This window comes from Trachemys scripta, chromosome 2 (genome assembly GCF_013100865.1).
Source record: "Trachemys scripta elegans isolate TJP31775 chromosome 2, CAS_Tse_1.0, whole genome shotgun sequence".
Classification (NCBI taxonomy): Eukaryota; Metazoa; Chordata; order Testudines; family Emydidae; genus Trachemys; species Trachemys scripta.
The window spans coordinates 217,861,003-217,887,690 of record NC_048299.1 but is presented as its reverse complement, the minus strand read 5'-3'; the positions used below and the strand labels follow the sequence as shown (position 1 = coordinate 217,887,690).

Here is a 26,688-nt window from a genome sequence, read left to right as displayed (position 1 = left end):
CACATGTATTTACATCCACTACTCACATGTACATACACACACGTAATGCAAAAGTGATCACTGTGATCCAGTAATTTCTACATGCTGTGCTAACCACTCTGCTCCACTTCCACATCTCCGCTCAGCATTCAGCAGGAAACTGTTAGGATGTGACAGTTGGCTTCCTTGAAACTGGTGCCAGTGGTCAAAAATTCTTTTCAACACAGGTCTGAAGTGTTTCATCAGTGCAGATGAGGGGGTGGGCAAAGAGTGAATCACCAGGGGGTGGCTGTTTACAGGCATTGTTGCCAACTCTCAGCAACTGCTGGTGAGATCTGATGCGCTTATTAAAACCCCTACTATGTAATTACCTGAGCTCTGCTTCCATTTAATAAGAATCGTAAGAACAGAAACCCGAAACCATGGCCTGGTTGTACCCTAAAGGCTCAAAGGCAAATAAAAGGAACCCAACATTTACACTTCTAGAAACTCAACCAAGCAGGATTCTCTTCGTGGGCCTGACTTGGTTTTGAAGCACTGAACTCCCTGCACGCTGGACTTCACTGTGGCTTTAAGCCCCTCACCCCTATTTCAGGCCCTCCCTTCTCACCGCGTGGCCCCTTCTCTGAGCCCTTAGCTCCAGATTGCCCCTGACGCTCAGGGATCAGCACTACTTCGGGCATGCTCAGTGGGAGTCCCGGCAGCCTGCCACGGCGCCCCGCCCCAGCCTAACCCGGATACACACGCTCCGCTGCCTTTCACCTCTGCTCGCCGGGGAACGTAGAGCCGGGAGCCAGCTGAGCAGCGAGAGACGCCGCCAGGCTCCCTGCGGTTCCATGCGGGCGGGCGCTGCCTGCGGGGCGCTGCCGGGCTGGGTGCGGGGCGGGCGGGCAGCTATGGAACGCTGGTGAGCGCCCGCCTTCGGCCCCCGAGAGCCCGCTCCGTGCCCGCCCCGCCGCCCCCGGCCATGGCCCCCATGGGGATCCGCCTCTCCCCGCTGGGGGTGGCCGTGTTCTGTCTGCTGGGCCTCGGCGTCCTCTACCATCTCTACTCCGGCTTCCTGGCCGGCCGCCTCGCCCTCTTCGTGCTGGGCGACCCGGCGGAGCGGGTCGGGGGCGGACCCGACGTTCCTCCGGGCCCCTTGCCCGAGGGCACCGTGGACCTGCGGGAGCTGCTGGCCGCGTCCGTGCTGGCCGCCGTCAAGGGGGGTGAGGAGGTGAAGCGCGTCCGGGAAAGCAACGTCCTCAACGAGAAGGCGAAGGGCAAGACCCGCGAGGGGGCCGAGGAGAAGATGACCAGCGGGGACGTGCTGTCCAACCGCAAGATGTTCTACCTGCTCAAGAACACCTTCCCCAGCGTGCAGGTGGGTCCCACGCCCGCCCCCTGAGCCCCTTGGCCAGGGGCCCCTTCCCTTAACAGAATGAGCCACGTGTCTCTCAAACCCCCCTCTGCATAGCTGAACAGCAGCCCCCCCTTATGGGAATCTCTTCCCTGGCACCGCCTCCTTATCCAGCACACCCGTCCCTGATCATAAATCATTTGAACCGGTAACTCAGTATCCTGTAATGGCAACTTTCTGTTTGTTTAAACTGGGTGGCCCCTGAAATACTTTGTCAGTGATTCTCAATCTTTCCTTGCCAGGATCCTCTCGTGCTAAGGTCTGAGCCGCACGGAAGCTTTGTACCGGTATAACTCTTTCAGTTAGGGGTTTGATTTTATGTTTTCTTGTAATGGTTGTCCCAGTGTAATGCCGACCCCAGTCGTCATCTGCATAAAACCTGGGACCTCTGGAGCTTAATGCATGAGCTAAAAGACACATCTCTCTTGGCCAGTGTAACAGGCTCATCAATTCTAGTCACAAGAGGGGGATAGAGTGCCACACCAAGCAGGCCTGGGTTACACTAGGTCAGTAGTAGTTCTCAAACTTTTTTTATTGGTGATCCCTTTCACGTATCAAGTCTCTGAGTGCGACCCTCCCCCCGCGTAAATTAAAAACACTCTTTTTATATTTATTTAACACCATCCTAAATGCTGGAGGCAAAGCGAGGTTTGGGGTGGACGTTGACAGTTTGTGACCCACCATGTAATAACCTCGTGACCCCCGAAGAGGTCCCGACCCCCAGTTTGAGAACCCCTGCACTAAGTACAACCCATAGTGTGGATGCAGTTACACTATTTTAAAGATGTCTTGTACAAGTATAGTTTATTCTCTTTCCTATGTGGGATTAGCTGTACTAGTATGAGGTATCTTTATAGTGGTATAACTGTGTCCACGCTACAGGTTTATGTTGCTTGAACTATTTCAGTGCAGTTAAAGCAGCACAACTTTCTAGTGTAGAAAAGACCTTAGCAATACAGTATAAGAAGAGCAGGACACCTTATTGTGATCCCCAGACTGAGAACCCATGTTTTATAGCAGTTTTCAGGTATCTAAAAGGGTGTCATGAGGAGGAGGGAGAGAACTTGTTCACCTTAGCCTCTAAGGATAGAACCAGGAACAATGGGTTTAAACTGCAGCAAGGGAGGTCTAGGTTGGATATTAGGAAAAAGTTCCTAACTGTCAGGGTGGTTAAACACTGGAACAAATTGCCTAGGGAGGTTGTGGAATCTCCGTCTCTGGAGATATTTAAGAGTAGGTTAGATAAATGTCTATCAGGGATGGTCTAGACAGTATTTGGTCCTGCCATGCGGGCAGGGGACTGGACTCGATGACCTCTCGAGGTCCCTTCCAGTCCTATAATCTATGAATCTATATAAATATAGTTATACTGCAAACAGTAAGCACGTTAATATGAAACTTCCAGTTTTAATACATTCTGCCCCAAAGTGCTATAACGGCTTTTGTCTCTCAGTAGGTTGAATGAAAAGAGGCATATTATACATCTGATTTGCAGGGATTGGGATGGAGTTGGGAAATAAAAAAGTTTGTTTGCATATTTTGACATAACTAGCGTAAGGTAGTACGTTGTATTGTCATAGGGTGATAGGAAAAAGACAACATGGATATGTCAAGAACAAATCATCCCAAACCAGCCTAATTCTTTGACAGGGTTATGGCCTAATGGAGGATAGGGGGGCAGCTGTAGACTTGATAGGTTTTGATTTTAGTGAGGCTTTTGACACCGTTCAACATAACATTCTCATAAGCAAACTAGGGAATGTGGTCTAGGTGAAATTACTATATAGTGGTGCACAAGTGGCTGAAAAGCTGTACTCTCAGATTAGAGTGGTAGCTGTGTTAGTCTGTATCAGCAAAAACAATGAGGAGTCCTTGTGGCAACTTAGAGACTAACAAATTTATTTGGGCATAAGCTTTCGTGGGCCAGAACCCACTTCTACCAATGTGATATATACCATCATGTGCCAGCAATGCCCCTCTGCCATGTACATTGGCCAAACCAGACAGTCTCTACGCAGAAGAATAAATGGACACAAATCTGACATCAGGAATCATAACATTCAAAAACCAGTAGGAGAACACTTTAATCTCTCGGGTCACTCAATAACAGACCTAAAAGTGTCAATTCTTCAACAAAAAAACTTCAAAAACAGACTCCAACATGAAGCTGCAGAACTGGAATTAATTTGCAACTGGATACCATCAGATTAGGCCTGAATAAAGACTGGAGTGGTTGGGTCTTTACAAAACCTAAACTTAATTTCCCCAATACTAATTTCTCCCTACTGTCACTCACACCTTGTCAATTGTCTGTAATGGGCCACTTCAGAAGTTATTTTTCCTTCCTTGGTATCCTGCTGTTAATTGATTTATCTCATTAGACTGACCTCACACTTGGTAAAGCAACCCCTACCTGCTCCTGTATTTTTCACTTCATGCATCTGATGAAGTGGGTTATAGCCCACGAAAGTTTATGCCCAAATAAATTTGTTAGACTCTCAGATTAGTTGTCCATGGTTGCCTGTCAAACTGGAAGGGTGTATTTAGTGATGTCCTTTAGAGGTCTGTCCTGGATCCAGTACTAATCAATATTTTCATTTAATGACTTGGATAATGGAGTGGAGAGCATGCTTATACAATTTGCTTATGACACCAAGCTGAAAGTGAATGCAAGCACTTTGGAGGACAAGATTAGAAATCTAAACAACCTTAAGAACGTTAGAATAGCTACAGCAATGGTCCATCTAGCCCAATATCCAGTCTTCTGACAGTGGACAGTGCCATATGCTTTAGAATGAATGAATGGAACATGGCAATTATTGAGTGATCCATCGCCTGTCCTTCAGTTTCAGCTTCTGGCAGTCAGAGGTTCAGGGACACCCAGAGCATGTGGTTGCATCCCTGACCATCTTAGGTCCATCACCCATGAATTTATCCAATTCTCTTTAGAGTCCAGTTATACTTTTGTCCTTCACAATTTCAAGAGGTTGACTGTTGTGTGAAGAAGTACTCCCTTTTGTTTGTTTTAAACCTGCTGACTATTAATTTCTTTGGATGACCCCTGGTTTGTGTGTTATGTGAAGGGGTAAATAACACTTCCTTATTCACTTTCTCCACACCATTCATGATTTTGTAGACATTTATAGTATCAACCCCCATTAGTTGTCTCTTTTCTAAGCTGAACAGTCCCAGTCTTTTTAATAATTTTTGTTGCCCTTCCCTGTACTGTACTTTTTCCAATTACAAGATATCTTTTTTGAGGTGGAGCAACCTGAACTGCATGCGGTATTCAAGGTGAGGGCATGTCATATATTTACATAGTAGCATTATGATATTTTCTGTTTTATTATCTGTGCTTTTCCCAATAGTTCCTAACATTCTGTTAGCTTTTTTGACTGCTGCTGCAACATGAGCAGATGTTTTTAGAGATCTATTCACAATGACTCCAAGATCTTTCTTGAGTGGTAACAGCTATTTTAGACCCCATCATTTTGTATGTATAGTTGGGATTATATTTTCCAATGTGCATTACTTTGTCGCCCAGTCACCCAGTTTAGAGAGATCCCTTTGTAACTCTTTGCAGTCAGCTTTGGACATAACTATACTGAGTAATTTTGTATTGTCTGCAGACTTCACCACCTCACTGTTTACACTTTTCCAGATCATTTATGAATATGTTTACCAGCCCTGGTCCCAATACAGATCCTTGGGAGACCCTACTATTTAATCCTCTCCACTATGAAAACTGACTATTTATTCCTACCTTTGTTTCCTATCTTTTAATCAGTTACTGATTCATGAAAGGACCTTCCCTCTTATCCCATGACAGCGTACTTTGCTTAAGAGCCTTTGGGGTGGGACCTTGCCAAAGGTTTCTGAAAGTCCAAGAAGACTGTATCAATTGAATCACCCTTGTCCAGGTGCTGGTTGACAAAGAATTGTAATAGATTGGTGACGCATGATTTCCCTTTACAAAAGCCATGTTGACTCTTCCCCAAAATATTGTGTTCATCTATGTGTCTGATAATTCTGTTATTTAGCACAGTTTCAACCAATTTGCCTACTGAAGTTAGGCTTACCTGCCTGTAATTGCCTCTGGAGCCTTTTTTAAAAATTGGTGTTACATTAGCTACCCTCCATACATCTGGGTACAGAGGCTGATTTAAGCGATAGATACATACCACAGTTAGTAGTTCTTCAATTTCACACATGAGTTCCTTCAGAATTTTTGGGTGAATACCATCTGGTCCTGGGAACTTATTCTGTTTAATTTACCAGTTTGTTCCAAAATCTCCTTTGATACCTCAATCTGAGACAGTTCCTCATATTTGTCACCTAGAAAGAATGGTTTAGGTGTGGGAATCTCGCTCACATCTTTGGAGGGAAGACCTTAGTAAGTTGGAGAATAAGTCTGAAATAAACAAGATGAAATTCAATAAAGACCAGTACAAAGTATTACACTTACAAAGGAAAAATCAAATGCACAGCTACGTGGGTGGTGGGTATAATAGGCCAGGGGTCGGGGCTGTCCTGCCGCCCAGCCCCACACACCATAACTCCGAAGCTTTTCCCCCTCTTCAAAATTAGTATTAATTTGTTGTTCTTCAAACCTCTCCACTTTTGCCTTGGTAATTAGCTAATACATCATAGTATTACCTAAAACTTCATATACTTAGTTTAGGGAATGCTATACTAACATTTAGTTACCTTAGGCAACTTAAAAGGGTTTTTTTAGGGGTAACTAATGGCTATATGGAACTCCTGGGGGACTTCAGTCATGTCTTTTCTACCTGCACAAACTCTGAACAGTAGGAGAAGTCTTCTCACTGGTGGGTGATTGACTAAATGTAATGAAATATCTCTGGTAATGGGAATACCAAGTGACACACAATACACTGGCCATGTAATATGGGTAGTAATCACAATCTTATGAATTAGTACATCAAAGATGTAGTAAACATACTAAGACACTTCTTCCAAAAAGCTAAACTGTTACTAAGCTAGGAAGAAAATCTTTTTTATATATATAAAAAAGTATCCAAACAAAAACACCAAAACAGACAAGAAGTATGCTAAACTTCAGTTCATTTACAGTTTTCTTCATTTTATCCCACCTCCCTCTTTTCCTGAATTTGTACATCGTGTTTAGACTGAGGAAGAGTCTTGTCTTCAGACAGATCTGTAAATTGTTTGCCATGCCCTGAGGGCGCTCTTTTATGGAAAAAAATGGTGGTTTTGTCTCCCTCTCACACACACGCAGCCCCCGGCACTTTCTTTTCCCCCCAATTCCACCCTCATTCTGGAATTTATCCTTCACTCCAGAATGAGGAGTACAGGATCAGGCCCTTGATGAGGGAATTGATGATAGATGGTGATACTGAATCTCAGCTTGATACAATTTAAAAAAAACCTTGAAGTTAGCCTCCAGTTCATGAGTGCAAAAACTTGAGGCATTGTTTTGATTAGCAGTATTAATGCTTTGAATCATCCCAGCATATTCACTTTAAAAGTAAATAGATATGCTTTCCTTCTCTGCCTCTCTACAGCTCTTAACATTAAATTGAGGGAAGCTTGTATGTACAAGATGAAACATATTTAAAATAATGCTTTATACTATTAACTCCTGTTTAGCAGTAATAATATATAAATTACAACTAAGAGAAGGTGAAAACTCTGTACAGTCTGTGCAAAAGGTTGGCACACACAGATGTGGTTGTAGATCTCAGCTGGTGAAAGTTGTCATAGCTCTATTGATCTTCAACCCGACAGTGTAGGTCTCTTTGTAAACTATTATGTCACGTTCCTTAGCATTGGTTTTTGTGGTGGTGGTGTGTGAAAGGCAGAAGCAATAGTAAGCGTTAGGTTGTCACAGGAGACTGAACCTGTTTTGTTGTTGTTGTTTTTTGTTTAAAAATAAGTGTCTTTTGTTATGGAAGCATTGATTGCTATTACCCTCTGAGCTAAAGATAATCTAAATTTCCGTTATAAACCCCACTGTCTAATGCCACCAACTTTTGACTGGTAAAACCAATTTGTTTGTAAATTAATATGCTCAAAATAAATTAGGAGTAATATTTTTCTAGAGACCTTGAAAGTTGTTCCCACAGGAAAATTACAGTAATACTGAAAAGGTAATGAAGGTTTCTGTTCTTTAAAGAAACTGACTTGAGGGTATGTTGACACTTAGACAGCCACAGTGGCAAAGAAATAGACACACACTACAGCTGTGGAAACACTTAGGCACACAAATAACTTCTTGCATGAGTAATGTTACGCAAGTGCCTGTGTGTGTGTGGTATCCCTTGCTGGGATATCTCCTTGTCAGTTAGCAAAGGACCAAATTTTGCAGTGAGGCAAGAAATATTGATATACCAAAATGATATACCTTTAATGCAAATAATTTTTGAGATCTGTTTTTATAGATTGTCTCAAAATGTGAAAATGCTATTTTTGATATTTCTACTGGAAACAGTTCTTTCCAGCAGGCAGGAGATTTGACTATGTGGATAATGATTCTCTGGACTAAATTTTTCTCTTCTGTAGCTAACAAGTAACTCTTTTGCGTGGGTTCTTTATATGGATAGTGATGGTTCACTTGTTCAGTTAAAATAAAGTCAGGTTTTTCATGGTTATGTGGAGTTACACTTCCTTCATTAACCCGAAATAGTAATTCTCAGCATTATTAATACGATGGATATGACCAAGTAAAACTAAAATGTTAAGATTAATTGCTGTTGGTTAACACCTATGAAAACAAAACTCAAAGATACTGTTTGCAAGATTTTTTTTTTTTTTTTTTTTTTTAAATAAGGCATTCACTACCAGGCATAATTCAAGTATGCGCTATTTTGGTTTTAGTGCTCTAAGGCTTCAATCCTGCAAAGAGAAGCATTTGGGCCAACCCCTATGTGAAGCTCTGTTAAAATCAGTGGTTCCCTACATGGGTCCAGGAATGCTTTTCTTTGCAGGAATAGGGACTTAAATCAAGTTTGGTGTACACTGAAAACTTACACTGGCAAAGCTGTGAAAAGCCCATGCCCATGAGAGATGTATCTATGCCAACCTAACCTCCATTGTAGACAGTACTAGGTTGACAAAAGAATTCTTCCATCAACCTAGCTACCACCTCTTGGGGAGGTGGCTTAACTACAGCAATGGGAGAACCCCCTCCCATTGCTGTAGTGAATGTCTACACTGAAGCACTACAGTGGTGCATCTGCAGCTATGTCGCTTTAGCGGATTAAGTGTAAGCATAGCCTCAGTCACAGTTTATTTAAAGAATAGAAACTTTATTATGTTTGCAGCATTGTAATTTTCCAGTGTTAAAAAATAGCCTAATTAGATAGTAGGAAATAAAGTGTTTGATCAAAGTAGACATAAGACCCAATGAGCCACTGTATTCCCAGCGGTACTGTCTACCCTGCACTACGCTACTTAACATTATAAAGAAGAAAAGCATGTAAACAATCAATACTTGAAGCAGAGTTTCTTGTTAAGACCTCGTTATCCATAGAAAAGGAAGAGTTAGACTTCCTAGTTATGGGATTTGAAATAAACATATAAAGTGTCTTGGATTTTTGATGCCTCTGACTTGTAAATAAAAGCACTTGAAATCTGCAGGGGAGAGAAATCCATAGAAAATGTTGTACCTTTGTTTTTTTTCTCTTAGGAAAAAAATGTGCAGTGAGTCTCAATTCTATGCAGAATGGGGGGAAAAAATCCACTATTTATACAAGTTATTCTGTTTGATGTCAGCTGGCTAAATTCACACCAGTTACAGTAGCAAAGTTAAATAGGAGCAAGGAGTAGCAATTAATTTTTACTATATGCTGCAATAAGCCTGATCACCTTTTAATGAGGGTTATTCTTTAATATTTGTATTACAGTGGGGCCTTTAGATGCTTCTCAGGACTGGTGCTCCCCGGGACTGGTTGCTATTCAGACATGAAGGCATGGTATGTCACAAAGGGCTTACTGTCTTAAAGCATAAAACATATGATGACATACAAACACTGCATTAAAAGAGGGTTATTTAAGTTGTAAAGTCGCACACTCAAAAGTTAGAAAATGCCAGAATAACGGTTGCCAGTTCTGCCTCTTTGTGTTTATGCATTTTGTTAGTATGTGATCATATAATTAGCAACCATATATTTTTCCACAGGGCTGCTGCCTTTTTCAGTGTATTCACTGGCATGAATTCCTCCAGTATACCTCAAACCTTAGCTGTAGCCACCCTACTTTTGCAGTCCTGGGCCTCATGTGAAAGGGAATGCAAATCATTATAGAATTATGAGTTATATGATTTGGGCAGTTACATTGTTGCAGTACTTTTGTGACATTGTCTCCTTTTTTGGCAATCTCCAGCAAGTACCTAAATAGAACAGTGAGCTAAGATGTAAACCCAAAATTCCACTGACAGATACTGTCTTGGGCTTTATGCAGGCCCTCTGCACTGAAGTGAATCTCCCATTTAAAGCTCATTGAAGAAAATATATTAATTCAGGCCCTTAACATCATGGTGCATATGTTCTGTGATTATCTTTTCAAATGTATTTAAAGCTATTTTAGTTGGTATTTTTATTTTAAATTTCCAGACAGAGACCTTTGAGACTGAATTCCTCTGTCCATAAATGAGGAACAGCACAGAATAGTGCAAGCTTCTGCATGCTGTTTTGCCCATGTGCCTCAAATCTGATCTGATTAGGATGCCTTTAAGAAAGAAGATGGTGATTAAGGGCTGGTCTACACAGGGGAGGGGGTGTCAATGTAAGATGCGTCGACTTCAGCTACGCTATTTCTGAGCTGAAGTTGCGTATCTTATTTCGACATACCTCGGGACCTCACGGCGTGGGATCGACGGCCGCAGCTCCCCCGTCGACTCCGCGACTGCTGCTCGCCCCGGTGGAGTTCCGGAATCGACGGGAGCAGATTTGGGGATTGATACATCGCATCTAGATGAGACGCGATATATCGATACGCGATAGATCGATTACTACCCGCCAAATTTGGCAGGTAGTCTGGACATACCCTTACTCTCTATGCCAGTGGTTCCCAAACTGGGGTTCGTGAAATGTTACAGGGGGTTCTCAGGGAAAAAAATTCCCTAATGGCGGACAGAGCTGTCCCTAAGGACTCCGGGCAGCATAAGGGCCAGCAGCCCAGAGCCTCTGGACTTCCAAGAGCTAAGCAGATCAAAGCAAACATATGTATCACACTGAGGAGATTTAAACTTCAAGACTCCTTATAAGAAATGGAAAGGGAAATGGATATTTTTTGCTGTTTCTAAAATTAAATAGGCAGCTCGTATTGTATTTAAAATGATTACGAAGAACAAGTTTAAGCTTTGTTGTAACGTGCGTTGTTTGCCTGGACTGCTCAAGACCTGAATGCTTGCGTAGGAGGAACTCTTTGAGTTGGCACCTTAAATACTTTCATGCTCTTTCACATCTGATACTCCTTGATGAAACATAGGAGCCTTGTCTTATAACAGGCTTCTTCAAAGTGATACAAGCTACGAAAGTGAGATCTTGGAAGAGTGTTGCTGTTTTCATAATGTAATAAAAATACTGTAATGATAAATAATTATTAATGTGTAATAAGCATGTCATAAAAACAAATTTTATATTTCCAAGATCACTGCTTTTATAATTTATACTCAGGTGAAGGAGAAAATCCCTGGAAATATTCATTTTTAGGAGGGAGTTCACGAGACTTGACATTTTAGTGAAAGGGGTTCACAGGTTGTTAAAGTTTGGGAACCACTGCTCTATGCCCATCCAATCCTGTCCTGTCTGCAGAGAAGTGGCCAGCTAGAGTGGTGACTTTTTTTGTGATGGGGACACTTGTCTACTAAGAAGTGAACAGCAGCTATTAACTATTTTACATAGGATACTGACCTGCAGGGAATTTAGAACAAGAAAGAGTCCAGGTGACAGCAACAAAGACTGTTACACTCCTGAGGTACCTGTGAAGAAAGGTTGGGGGAAATGAGGTTTATATTAATTAGAAACAAACTGAGATTAAACATGACTGAGGTCATGCCTTTGCTTAGAAACAGTTTCTTATCACTGCAAGAGTTTATCTACTTCATCATATATGGGAGTGGATTAGCTACCACCATGAGAGCAGATCAGGGTTGGTGAGTGAGGGAATAAATGTGCCATCCTCTCTGATTGAGTTTTAAGGAGCCTTGGCAATGAGATTGTGTGCTTCAGGGAGCTCTGAACTGGGTCTTGCATTTATGTCCCTCATGGCTGGTAATCTGGAAGAAAACATCAGTAATCTCAGTCGGCACATAAAGTACTAGGATTCCCTCAACTGAGAGCTTTATGAGCCATGCTATTTATTTATTCCTGTCTCTAGCTGCTTCTATCTCCAGGTACACTACCCCCTCTTCTCCTCCCCTCCCCGCCCGGCCAAAAAAAGAAGTGAGAAAGCAACTTCTTGTGGCTAAGCAATTCTAGCATAATAGAGAATCTTCTGACAGTTTTGAGAGCATTCAGTCTAGCTTTAGGTGGTTAGTCCACTGATCTTGTTGGCTGATTTTCTGTTAGTGGACAAAGTTGGTATTCTTGTTGGTTTTGTTAGTTTCAACAGGGGCTTTTGAAACTGTTGACCATAAAAATCTTGATAAGTCCTCTGCAGTTCCTGTAAAGGGTGAATTGGAGTGAAAGTGTTAAGCCTAATTTCTGCACATATGCCTAATTGGTAAAGGCTACTTTTTAAATTACAAGCTGGCAGTATTTGAATGAGTTAATCTGCAGTTTTAATGAAATAATAGTGGGATTTATATTTCGGAGTGCTTACTTACCTCCATCTGTTATTTACACTTCATATATAGATAGATAACTTTTAGGATTTTTTTAAAATTCTCCTACTTTAATTCCTATAATTAGGTTATTTAGGGAAACATAATTTTATCACTTTCAATCAATTTCTTACTCTTTTTTTCAAAGTTTAGCATTGTATGATGAGCTCATTGTGTTTGGAACAAGGAAACAATTTCTTCCTTAGAAATATTGCATTTTCCATTAGCTGTAGTTGCTATCTTTTAAACTATAAAAGTGTATTTCCTTAAAAAGCTGCCAAAAGGATTTGACTATTCACATACTTAATTATAATTATTTTTGTATCTTCAATTTTCTGTGTAATTGAGACTTCATAGGGTATAGCTGTAGTTTTGCTTCCCAAACTGGGAAAAATGTCTTATTTAATGCACCTTTTCATGGACAACTGGCTAATATTCAATATTCTCAAGTTGAGAAAACAAAGACAAACTAACATGCCTTGCCTGGCTGTTTACTTACAAGTTTGAAATATGAGAGACTTGTTCAGAAAGATTTGGAGAACCTGGATTGATGTCTGGTCCCTCTCAGTCCCAAGAGCGAACAACTTCCCAAACAAAGAGCACAAACAAAAGCCTTTCCCACCCCAAGATTTGAAAGTATCTTGTCCCCTTATTGGTCCTTTGGTACTTGTAAATGTACCTTTTACTAGAGTGTTTATCTCTGTTTGCTGTACTTTGAACCTAAGGATAGGGGGGGGGGGTCCTTTGAGCTCTTTAAGTTTGATTACCCTGTAAAGTTATTTTTCCATCCTGATTTTACAGAGAGGATTTTTACCTTTTTTTCTTTCATTAAAAGCCTTATTTTTAAGAACCTGATTGATTTTTCCTTGTTTTTCGATCCAAGGGGGTTGGATCTTGATCCACCAGGAGTTGGTGGGAGGAAGGAGAGGGGATGGTTAATTTCTCCTTGTTTTAAGATCCAAGGGGTTTGGATCTGTATTCACCAGGGAATTGGTGAAGAGTTTCTCAAGGCTTCCCAGGGAAGGGAATAAGCTTTGGGAATGGTGGCAGCGGCTAAGCTGGTAGTTAAGCTTAGAAGTTTTCATGCAGGCCCCCACATTTGTACCCTAAAGTTCAGAGTGGGGAAGCAGCCTTGACAATAGGCTACTCTTGAATGGCTATTCGCCACTTTTAGATGTTTTTAGAAAGCTGCAGGGAAATGAGAAATTTGAATAGCAGAAGGCCGTTTTTTGTGAGGAGTGATTTTCTTCAAACTCAATCAGGAATGTTACTGAAGTGGCTGAAGTTTACTTTTTTTAAAAGTGGTTTATTTAATTCGCACAGTGAGGAAAATATCCTTAATAGCAGGTTTTATAGTTAAACACCATGATCTGAAATATGGGTAGCTTGCAGCAAAATATAGGAGTTCTACATTTTGGTCACTTGTCATGTATTCTGCGTTGCATATGGGCAGATCTGAAGGTTCAGAGATTTGATTTGGTCTCCAAAGTCATTAAATGTTTTGGGATTACGCCCTCTCCCCTCCCCCACCCACACTGAGTTAGAAATTAAATTCCTCAAGGAGAAAGGGAAGGCTGTTAATTTCCATTATGTGCACAAATATTTGATAGATCATCCTGGTACAACACTCTGGGTTAATGTGTCTGTTTGTATCATTTTTAACATAGATAAATACTGAAGAACATGTTGATGCACCTGATGAGATAATTTTCTGGGATCGCAGTATTCCTGAAGACATAAAGGAAAAAATACAGCCTAAAAAGGTCCCAGCAGAAAGTGTGACAGTGTGGATCGATCCATTAGATGCCACGCATGAATACACAGGTAACTGTTTTTTTTTTTGTTCTTTTTAAATTGAGCTAAATATTTAATTCTGATTTTTTTCCCTTTAGATAGGAGACAAAAATGTAATGTATTTTCAAGAGCAAGAGCATTTATACAAGAGTTGTTGTTTATTAGCGCTGTTGTGATTTTGCTGAACTACTCTTAAAAAGGAGATCCCAGGTAGATATCTTGGCCACAGCTGTTTTCAAAGCTTAGCACTGTGTTGACTCTGGAGCTAGGTGACACTAAAATACATCTGATGATATTTGTCACTTATGGGTGCAGTTGATTAATACCTATTTCTTATGCTTGAATAGCCAGTGATGCTATATTCTAAACAAATTACTTTAAATTCCAGTTGAATTCTCTGTTCCTGGGCTTGAATTAAGAAACGGACATGAAGTTAAAATGCATCACATAATTGTAAATCTTCCCCTTCTCCAAAAGACTCATGATGCTGCACAAACTATTTAAAATACAGTATAGTGCAGTTAAAAACCTAACCAATATAACACAGGTAAATAATTACAGCAAAACTAAACCAGTGGTTCTTTTCCTTGACAATATTGCACTGGTATGATGGTAATCATGTATGAAAATTCAAAACCTAGGGAGAACATTCAGCTCTAAAGTAAACAGAATGTAACATAAGGTGGAGAATGGGAGGAATTTGTTCTGCCCAAATCTGCCACTTTCATGTAAGAATCTTTTGCTTAATGACCAGGTGGCAGAATTGGGTCCAGTAGGAGCAGAGTGCACATTTACTGAACAATAGAAAGTATGGGAAAACCGGGGAGTTTTTACTCTTTATAATATTTAATGCTCTTTAATATTTTGGTAACTGTGGAATGACTTAAATCAAGATAGAACAAGGTCATATCTTTTTAAAGGATTAAATTTAAAACTCAGGCTGTTTTAAAGCTTGAAGGATAAGATCTCCGTACAATCTATTAATTTACTAATGCTGTTCGGGTATTGTGTCAATATATGTAAGTCTATAAAGCCAGGTCTTTTTGTGTGTGTGCTCTTAACCTATGTGATGTTGAGCTAATTAATTTGTCTGATTTCCTGGCCTCTTCCCCCTCAACCCCACCCCTTAGAGGATCTTCGACAATATGTCACTACTATGGTGTGTGTGGCTGTGAATGGTGAACCAGTAATAGGAGTAATACACAAGCCTTTCTCAGCATATACAGGTATCAGTATGCATCTCTCATTTTTTGTTTCTGCCATTTTCACTGACGGACAGTTAAAGTTTTACGCTTGAGGGAGAATCTGTAGTTATAAATGGATACAATAATACTTAATACAGGAAAACAAAAATGTGTCATTATTACTTATTTATATTGTGGTAATGTCCAAAATCCTTAATATTGGGGCACCCACAAAACACAGGAAAAAGTGATCTTTGTGGGGCAGAAGAATGGTACATGAAAGAAACCTAAACAGAAAATACAGTTGTTGATGAAGCTCTTTCATTGAAACATTAAGAACAATCTCTAAAGAAAATAACATTGCATTTATAGGCCTCTATTCTATCACCCTTATACTGAGTAGCCCCTTGCTCACACAACCAGTTTCATTGAAGTCCATATGACTGCTCCCATGAGCAGATTATTTTTTATCATGAGTAAGGTTGGCAAAATCAGGACCTTAATGACCTGGGGCACCTACAGAAATTTTTCCTATCATACCCACTATGGCCCCAGCACCTCACCCATCAAAGTCTGCGCCTTTTGACCCGGCGTGTCCAGGTGCAGCGTCCTGATGCTTTGGGGGGTTACCCGAGATGACTGTGGTGATTCACTACCACCACCTCACAGCAGGAGGGAACCCTGTCCTTGCCCACTCAGGGAAAATACTCCCAAGCCACCTACCAGGAACATAGGTGCTCTGTTCTGGGTGCCCGGAGCCCTGCTCTGTCCCAGTGCAGGCTAGCAGTTTACACATCCCACTCTTACATTCAAGTGCCCAGTCCCTTATCTTCTGGACACCTGCAACATACACCAGTTCACTGCCTCCAGAAAAGCAATGCATCCCAGTTCACTGGTTTCACCTTCGTTCAACACACTCCGTAGGTGTTTAGACAGGTTTGTAGTAAAACCACATTGAAGTTTATTTAACAGAGCTTGAGATAAAGATTCAAATAAAACCAAGTGTAAAGTTTTGGTAGCATAAGGTTGCAGGTAAAAGAAAAACATAAGACACAATCCAATAGCCTATACAAGTTACTTTCCTGTCTAGTAAGGTATTTCTCACCCAAAGGTTAGTCCTTGCAGCACTTGTTCAGACCAAAGAGCTGCCCCACCCCGGGCATGACAGTTGCAATGCCACTCACTCAATTTTGGCCCTGTAGTCTCTCTAGTCTCTCCATCATGATGCCAAACCTGAGTGGGCAGTGGGATGGCCAGTGCTGTTCTTCCTCACCACAGCCCATGCTATGGACCCTGCGTAATGTGCGCCTGACTGCAGGCACCACTGTTAATAACTATTATGCATCCATCTTTCACAGCTTTAAACACAAGACTTTTTTGAGGGAAAATCTGTGTACAGTAACTTCTCACTTAAAGTCGTCCTGGTTAACGTTGTTTCATTGTTACATTGCTGATCAATTTAGAGAACATGCTCGTTTAAAGTTGTGCAATGCTCCCTTATAATATTGTTTGGCAGCTGCCTGCTTTGTCCACTGCTTGCAGAAAGAGCAGCCCATTGGAGCTAGCTGGTGGGGGCTTGGAACCAGGGTGGACCACCAGCCCCCGTATCAGCTCCCCGCTCCTCTAAGTCCCCTGTGCAGTAGCCGCCCAGCAGGCTATCAATTGCCTAGCAGTTCAGCTGTCCTTACCCCCGCTGCTATGTGCTGCTCCTGCCCTCTGCCTTGGAGCTGCTCCCGGGAGCCTCCTGCTTGCTGTGTGGAGGTGGGGGGGAAAAAGGGGTGCTAATGTCAGGGTGTCCCCTTCCCCCCGCTCCTGCACCTTGTCTCCACAGAGCAAGGGGAGGACATGACACGACAGGACTCAGGACGGAGGGAGCTTGCTGGCAGCAGCTGCTGTCTCAACTTGCTGATCTACTTAAAAATGCAGTGTATGTAGAGTGGGGTCAGTGTACTTAAAGGGGCAATGCTTCTCTCTCTCTCTCTCACACACACACACACACACACACACACGGTGTCTGTCTCTCTCTCTCTGCCATGCTGTCTCCCCTCCCTCCATTCCTGCTGCCTTGTAGAGTGTGCGGCTATATTAACAATGTGTTAACCCTTGAGGGTTTAGCCGAGTGCTAGTTCATCATTTAGCAGTAAGGCATTCCCTGGGAAATATCCCACCCTCTTCCACCCTCTGACTTCACCACCTCAACCAAACTTCACAATCATCATTGCTGTGTACAGTATTAAATTGTTTAAAATTTATACTGTGTGTGTGTGTATGTATGTGTATATATATATACATACACACACACACACAAAATATATATAAAATTAGTCTTTTATCTGGTGAAAAAAATTTCCTTGGAACCTAACCCCCATATTTACATTAATTCTTATGGGGAAACGCTTAAAGTTACATTGTAGTTGTGTTCCTGAAAAATAAGTGAGGCGTTACTGTATTCCAAACATGCAGCCCTCACATACAGAATCTCTTGACTCTGTTGAAGCACTGATTAGGATGGATGCGAGTTTAAACATACACATTCAAAGACAGGGTATTGCCAATAACTTCTGAAAGGCTCAAACAACAAATTAAGTGTTGAGTATATTTGAAGGAAATGTGTTTTACATTCCTGGATAGTTAAAACAGAGGCTGATAACATGTTTCCCTTAAGCCATACTGACCTCTAGAGTCCAGAGAAGTTATATAATAGCTCTGACTAATAGCACCACAACTAAGTTCGTTCAAATGAACTAGGTTTTCTACCTACTAGAATATTCAGTGTTGTGATTTTTCCCCACCTAAGTATTACATTCTTTAAATGCTAACTTTAATTCCAGTTGTTTATCATTAGCACTTTATTTTCACGTTTATATGTATCTTGGCTTTTTCTGAAGCACCTGCCCACACCTATTATTGAAGAGCTGATTTTCTTTCCAACAATAATTCTGTAATTGTAACTGGGAATTTACCACATTCTTTCTTTTTAAAAAAAGGCCTCTGCAAGGATAGCCCATCAGAAATCTTCAGGAATGGCATCCAAATAAGATTTTTTTTAAATGTAAAAATATAGTTAGTTGTATTACTCAAGATTAGGGATTGTGGAGGGTAACTTTCCAAACTGGAAATGCCATAACCCTTTGTTTTGTCGTGATCCTGCTCTACCACATAGATATAAATCAATAAGGGGGAGCCATATTTAAAGATTACAGGTTAGTTCAGGCTCTGCCCACATAGTCTCAGCCTCTCTCCTGTGCTGAAATCACCAAATAAATGTCAAATTGTAATGGCTTTTGGACACAGCCTATCAAGGGGTGGTTTTGAACCAGTAATCTAGAAGCGGAAGGCTATGCATACTGAATTCAGTCTCCTGAATCAATCAGTGTTTTCTGAAAATAAACATGTTCATATTCTTCTCTCAATCTGAAAGATGACAGTATTTTGTTGAATGATGGGAAGGAAATAAAAGGTAAAATTTCACAATCCATTTGAAATGTAGTCAATTTAAAAGAATGAGCTAAAGGAATTTCAGGTAATATCTACATTACATCTGCCCCTGAATCTCCCTGTGAATTTTACAATCACTTTTTTCCAGTTTTACAATATTTTATCTGTTATGAAAGATTACAGTTGAACCTAACTAGACATAAAGTGTTCTAAAATACACTAAAACCCACTAATGGAATGTATGTTTCCTTTGCAGCGTGGGCAATGGTGGATGGTGGGTCAAATGTAAAAGCTCGTTCCTCCTACAGTGAGAGAACTCCAAGAATTATTGTGTCCCGCTCTCATGCAGGAAAAGTAGAACAGATAGCACGGCAAACATTTGGAAATAAAACTGTGATCATCCCAGCAGGTGGAGCAGGTTTGTTACCTTTAAGCATTCCAGACATTTTATTGCTTATGGATTACTTAGTAAGGAAATAGTTATTACCTGAAGAAGTGACCAAAAACAAGTAACTTGCAGCAGAAGTACTGTACTTCATGCACCTAGAACCCAAATTTAAACCTATTTCAGATTGTGGGATGGGAACTGAGTGACTAAAAGCACTGGTTAGTTGGCAGGAAAAGGAGTAAGTACCCAAATATTAGGCACAACATGAAACAAAGGAAAAGAAAGTACTGGGTACATTGAGAGAGGAGCATTTTGGGTGACTTTTGCTCTATGCCAAACATTAGAAAAGATCAGAGTGAAAGTGGCTGCTATGTTAAGAAAAGGCTGATAATCATGAACAAAAACAGGAGTTGTTGCACTGTTTTACTGGCATGAGAAAACAAAAAAAGATAATATATCTTCAGATGTACAAGCTGAAAATTTTAAGAAAAAGGAGTTCAGTGATTTAAGAATCTAATAGTTCCAGGAGTGATCTAACGACAAGCAAACAAATTGGTTGGAGGGTTTTTTATATTAAATGTCTTGGCAAAATTGGTTCATGGCATAGGCGGAGTGTGCCTATATGAAGGGGGAAGCACAAGTGTGAAGTAATTACCCACTTCAAGAACCTGCAAAATGCAGGTAATTTCTGAATTTCAAAAAGGGCATCTTCCAATTTTGTATGGACAGCTATATCTGTTTTTTGTTTGTTTTTTAGAAAGGATATAGTTAATAATATCTCATGTTGATGAGCTGTCATGGGTAAGAGAATGAGTCTAAAGAAGTTGGGTTCTGGTTAGCAGGAAAGATGAAAGTTTAATTGATCTAGCAGATATTCCATTCCATTCCATTTGGCATTATATAAAAAGGGGGAAAAGTTTAGCAAGAATGAAGAGGATGAACTGTACTGTGAAATGAGTGAGTAGGGAGCTTTGTAAAAGAATGAAGTCAATCAATAAAATGAAGAAAACTGATTACATGCAAAGATTTTTATGAACTGGAAATATGTTTGACATGCATGCCAGCTAGAATTAACAAAATGGTGCATTCGGGAGTAAAGTGGAGATAAGTGATACAATTGTGGTAAAGCAAACAAGCCCAAGAGTGAAACACTAGCATTTAGTTAAATGCACACAATCTGATTCTGTTGATGTATCTGACAAACCAGTAGAGGATGGTGAAAAGGAAATGATCATGGTCACAATGTGTGTGTTAGTTTCAAGTGTGATATAGTGGAAAAATCTTGATTTCAGCACCTTGCAGGAAGTGTAACAGAAGGTGAAGGTTTCTGCTGTATTCACCGTTACATTCTCAACTAACATGACACAGTTAACAAAATCATTTTAGTAATTGCTAATAAATGCCATTATTTTGTGATGAATTAGGAAAGCTGATGTTTTCATTAACTGATTTACCTTTCTAATCTTTAGGCTATAAAGTTTTAGCCCTCCTTGATGTGCCAGACAAGAAACAAGAAAAAGCTGATGTATATATTCATGTGACATACATCAAGAAATGGGATATATGTGCCGGGAATGCCGTGCTGAAAGCATTGGGTGGTCATATGACTACCCTGACTGGTGAAGAAATCAGTTATACTGGTTCAGATGGCAATGAGGGGGGACTCCTAGCCAGTATCAATGTGGATCATCAAGCGTTGGTTGACAAACTCCCAGATCTGGAGAAGGCATCACATAAACAAACATAACTGCTGAGGAGTACACACATGGTTCTGCAGCCTCAAAATATTCAGCCTAAGGAAACAGGCATGAGAAGAGCCTGCTATGGGACTAGGCACTGAGAGTCAAGGCCACTCAGTGTTTTTTGGGGGACTACATATAGCATCGGGCTTCTTCATTGGTGGTGGTTACAAATTCAGAATTAGGAAGGCGACTGAACTGTCTCATGCCATCTTTTATCTTTTGAGACGTTTCCATACAGTTATACTCAAGGTGCATATACAGTATATATTTTGTGAATATAGGCAAACTAAAAGAAAATCCAGATGGGTACTTATAATAGTCTAAGTGGTACTTTTCATATGGATTCTTGGAACACATCACATTGTTACAGTATTGTAGCCGCCCCATCTTGAATCGGGTAGAAGAAAGGATTGATTTATGTAGTCACTTGATAATCCACCTAGCAGGAAATCTATGACCCTGTGTTTAATATTCCCTTGGATAAAAAGCACAAGTTGCAGACACATTTGTGTCTGCTTTCAACAGTTCCTCTGACAGAACAGTATTTTTGAATGATCAGACATGTTCTGTACTAGTTTGCTGATATTTTTTCTGAAAACTTAAACCAGTTTAATTCACATGAGAAAATCATGAATATTGGTGGTTTATTAATCAGTGTAATTATTTCTGTATATCTTTTAAAAAGAAAATAAGTGATTCCTTGTGTGGGTTTTTAACAAACTCTTGTTCTTGATTTCCGTTTGCAATGTTAAAGGTGCATGCTAGATTTTTCTCTGTGAGATTAGTTCAATGTTTGTCCCTGTAGAAGCAGCCTCCTTTCCTTTAATGTCTTTTTGTTCACTAAGTTACTTAGCAAACACATACGACAGTGTTGTTGGCAACAGTAAGTAGGTGGTTTAGCTTACAATATGGATTTAAACTAGCAGTTTTTTAGAATTCCAAAATTAACATGCTGGCTTCTTAAAGGTTGTCTTGTATGAATTCCCTTCAAAAGATGTACTCTTTCCTTCGCTGTAAGCACTCTAATTCTGAACAGTCTATGGCCACATGTTCACCTTGTAAGTTCACCATGGAATTTATCTCTGCATTAAATTACATTTTCCCATAACCCAAAATGGGTTTGGGAAATTTCTGGGGACCTGTGGGATTGCTGTACCTCAGTTTGAAATAGGACACTTTTTAATTAATTCCACTTCCGAGTTTTAGCCCAGGTCATATGGGACAAAACACTAGCCCTTTGAGGTCAGATAACAAATAGCTGCACCACTAAAATCTGTGGGCCTTTCTCTTCTGAAAATGTAACTCTGTAACTGGGAGTCTTCTTAGAGAGGTGGAAGAATAATATTTAATAAAGCAAGTTAAAATGTACTTTTTTTTTTTTCTTTTTAGTACATGTGGGTGTCTCATCGTCTCAAGGAAGCTAAAAGTTTCATTTAAACACAAATCTTTTTTTTTCCAGTTCTGTGTTTATTCAGTGCAAGTATAGACCATTTATGCAAAATTTATATTCCCCTGGTAAAAATTTTAATCTTCACTCCAATAATCATCCATGTGGTTATTTTGACACTGCCTACAAAATAACTTTATAGTTCTTCTTAAATCAAGAGCCTAAATACATCAATGACTTCCTTATGTTACAAAATAAAACAAATATGCTCCTTTTCAGTGGGCAGATTTATTCTGGACAATTAAACTTCACTGAAGAACTAAAGTCAACGATTTAGCAAGGCTTTAGTAAGATTATTTTGCAGGAGTACAATGTATTTTTTTTTCTCCTTCTGTCTACTTTAAAACTACTTGTGGCCTGATTAAAAAGATAGCTCTTTTACTACTAATTAAAGAACAAGGGTTAAATTTAATCCTAGAAATAGCTGTAGTTAGCACATTAATAAAAGCTGAATGCATCATAGAGATAGGGCATAAGGTGTTAAATAATACTAAGGCAAAGATTTATTTTGAAGGTTTGGATTGGGAGATCATGTAAACTTTTCCTAGTAAGTATGTGACTATTTACTTTGGGGCTGATTCTGCCAACCCTACTTGCATAGAGCTAGATTGTGGAAAAGACTGCATGCCCATGCAAGGAAAGTAAGAAGGGATAATAACTCCCCTTACATCCCTACATAGGCTACTTAGATCAGGGAGTAAACAGAGATATTCACCTGCTTAATCTCTCCCCAGAGCAGGTGACTAGGGAATGGGCAAAGCTATGGCTCCACTCCTCCTACTTGGTGGCCACAGCGGCTAGCCTTGAGTCTATTTGAGACTATTTGCTTACAGTTACTGCATCCTTAGGTGTTTTGCTGCATCAGGTCCAGAGTATTCAACACCTTGCAGGATCAAGCCTTTAGTGTGGGTATCGGCCAGCTGTAAATTACTATCTTTGAGGCCTAAGGAGAAGGCTGTGGAGGAATTGTGATTCAGAGGCATTCAAGGCTGTGCCTAGAGTCTCACAATCTAGCACAAAGAGGCATCCCCTTGAAGTTGGCAGAATTGGACCCTTGGTTAACATCAAGCTTTCTGATGTTTTCATATTACAAAAGAATAACTTTTTTGCACAGACCAGCTAGTATTTAGAAGTACTTAAACAGTACACATCTGGGTTATTTGTGATAAAACTAAGGCCCTGTCCACACTATATCCATTTTACCGTGATTGTGCTGTGTTCCTAAACATGGTATTAGCCCAGCTTGGATATAACAGTTTGATCTTGCCCATGTGGTAGGGACTAACTCATGTGTTCAGCATGGTAAGGGATCACAATGTAGCATTATCCTCTACAAGGGCTGGAGCACAGGTCCTTACTTTGGTTACAACAACCCTTTGGTCTCTTCCACATAAACCAAACCCTGTTGTACAATGGCAGTACAATATTTAGGCATGCTGGTGAAACATAACATAGTGCAGTTGGGGCCTACAATAGTACTTCTATAAATTAAACTTCTATCATAGCTACTAAAAGGGAAGCCCAGGATAATGTGTTATTTTGGCACTAGTTTTTATTTTAACTCGATACTTCAACCAATGTTCTAAGGCTTTAGAGCACCTTGATTTGTAATACACTTTGTTTTACTCAGAACCATGGTTCACAGTAAAAGGTGGTGTAGATGCTACATAGTACTGTACCAAAAGTTCTAATTTGCATTCCTTGAATGCCAAATATTTCTAAATAAATAAACATGGAAATAAAAGGGTTGAATATTGTGCTTACAAAATGGATTTTGGTTTTACCTATTTTTTTATGATATAAATGCTGATGTATGGAGGGTTTGTTCTTAAACCCACTGCTATTTCATAGATTTTAATAGCTATTTGATGGTTATAATAAATTGGCTCAGGGGAGGTGTGGGGTGTTTTTGTTAATTTTGAAAGCAAGTTGGGGAAACCGTTTAGAGAAGCTGACCAATGGTGGAGTAGGGGAAACAGTTACTTAGATTCATCTTTTGGTTACTTATTCCAATTTTGATATCATATACAATTTCCTTAGTTTAAAAAACATCAATCAGGTCATCATGCATCATAATGTTCTAATGTATCTAATCTAATTGTACAAGAGCAAAATTTCCACCATTAACAAAATGATGCTACAACACACAGGTTAACAGTATAGAAACAGGCAGTCTATTCCTTCCCTCCTCCCAGTCATTTTAGAAGTGAATTTGAGTGCTGTGCTGCCAACTGTACTCTAATGTCAACTGAATCCTGCAACTGCACTGACACTATCTTGCTGCGGCTTTAAACTTTTTAATGAGATTCTCCCTCTTTTTTTTTCCCTCAGCTTTTCTCTAAAGAGAAAGCTAGGTCTTTAACTGTGCCAATTTAAATTTTTTCTTGAGTGTTTAAAACTGCATCTTTGTTTTGAGGGCGGAGGGGAAAATGTCAGTGGAAGATCTGAATTTAGCTTGAAGGGGTTCAGGTCATATTAAGACTTCTAAGAATGATACATTAGTCGGGCAATTTAGATCTCTTGACCCAATTATGCTTGATATTCTTCTGAGGTAAGTGAATCTTATGTTTTCTCTTCTTATTTATCATCTTAATTTTAAAGATTGGTCCATCTCCAACTCCTTCTGACTTCTTAAATTGCTGAGGTGGGATTGTGTAATACTGATTACTAAGGTTAAGATTTTTTTCCCCACCGTTATTTTAGTAAAAGCTACAGACAGGCCACAGGCAATAAACAAAAATTCATGGATGCCCATGATCCTGTCTGTGACTTTTTACTAAAAATAATGGGGATGGAGGGAGGACTATGTCTTTAAGGCCTTGTCTACACTACAAAGTTTTGTATGCAAAAGTTATGCCGCTTTAATTAACAGCGCTGTTGCATGTCCACACTATGCTCCTTGTGTCAGCAGAGTGCATCCACATTAGCAGCTCTTGCATTGACACAGAGAGCAGTGCACTGTGATAGCTATACTACTGTGCAACTGGCCGCAGGGTGCTTTGGGAAGGGTTTAGCTATAGTTACCTCTCATGGCTTCAATTTAGTTTTGACATGACTGGAGGTATCTGGAGTCAGAAGATCACAGGCTAATTTTTCTCAATTTTCTAAGTTATTATTTGAAGTATTAAGCTTTCAGCTTATTTCTTTGTGGTAATAGGGTCTGTTTCTAGATAAATTTGTCCTCATCATTGAATGTTCTTATTCATAGTACCTGCTTCTTTTCTTCCTCCAGCAATGTTCAGTGAACTGTATATAGGAAAAGCAGTAGCAGCTCAAGGATTGGCACCCTGGAAATCTTCCCTAATGTCCCAGCAAACTGTATCTGCGTTTGCTGATTGTGTATCAAATGAATAGGAATTCTATAGATAAATCCTCTGTTGGACTGCGTTGTTGGCTTTGCACTTTTCACATTTTAAATGGACACTTCAATTGATTTGAGTTGTGGTTTATTTGCTTTTCTGCTAAGTTATTTTCAGATACACCTCTACCCCGATATAATGCGACCCGATATAACACAAATTCAGATAGAACGCGGTAAAGCAGCGCTCCAGCGGGATGGGGCTGCGCATTCCGGCAGATCAAAGCAAGTCCGATATAACACTTTCACCTATAATGCGGTAAGATTTTTTGGCTCCCGAGGACAGCATTATATCGGGGTAGAGGTGTACTACTTATCTTCCTGGGAAGGACAGACTCTTTCAGTCATAGATATCCCCATCCCTCATATTTGGTTACCATACCTTTGGGCTCCAGAGGAATTTTCACTAGCCAATGGGTTCTGGCAAGCTGGCACCAGAGCCTGGATTCGAAAGCCCTACTGCCAGTAGCTTTTGTATGTGAACTTTGTTCCTCGGGCTGATGTATTCTTACGAGATTTCTAAGAGGTCCCTTTCTGTCATGTTCTTGCTTTCAGAGTCTGTTTCTTTTCCATTTGACCTCAAACAATTTCCCTTTTTATAATGCAAATGTTATGCCGCTTTATGTTTCAAGTCTGAAGTTTTATATTTGTATTTGGTAAGTAAGTTCATACAAATATCAGTGTTTACACTGACATACTCTAACCTAACAGAGTCCAGCCATTCATTTCTTTACAAACTTGAAGATGGATGTTGCTGTCATTGAAGCCCCACAGTATTGTGCTCTTACACATGACAGTGGAATAGTGCAACGTAAGTAAAATGACCTTACTCACATGATAAGCCACTAAAACAGACAGCTGTTTTGTTTAGGGAAGTCAGAGGGCTCTGTATTGGGTTTTATTTTAAATTGTTCTCTGGATTTTTCTATTTTCATTTATGATGGTTAATATGGAAGAAATTTCAAGTACTAATCCTATAACTAACTCAGTGGTTCTTGGGCTGCTTGCAGTCCAGTCAGCAAACAGCTGCAGCCCATGTGACATCCTCAGGTCCATACAGCTAGTATTTGAGCTGCATCCACACAATATATATAACACAGAGAGAGTTTCATATGCAGCCCACAATGGTAAATAGGTTGAGAACCACTGCTA

The 26,688-nt window shown here is 40.1% G+C and overlaps 1 protein-coding gene across 2 annotated transcripts; it reads left to right on the top strand.

Moving 5' to 3' along the window:
* The first annotated feature begins 718 nt into the window (after positions 1-718).
* Positions 719-23,941, top strand: BPNT2 (3'(2'), 5'-bisphosphate nucleotidase 2). 2 transcript variants are annotated; one of them, XM_034762963.1, is made up of 5 exons: positions 721-1,342; positions 13,853-14,009; positions 15,110-15,205; positions 18,858-19,019; positions 20,459-23,941. In XM_034762963.1, exons 1-5 carry the CDS (start codon positions 947-949, stop codon positions 20,734-20,736), a joined length of 1,089 nt encoding a protein of 362 aa, XP_034618854.1. In that variant the 5' UTR covers positions 721-946; the 3' UTR covers positions 20,737-23,941. The 2 variants fall into 2 exon arrangements, with proteins under 2 accessions (XP_034618855.1, XP_034618854.1); XM_034762964.1 differs by lacking the exon at positions 15,110-15,205 and having other exon boundaries at positions 719-1,342.
* Positions 23,942-26,688: the final 2,747 nt, after the last annotated feature.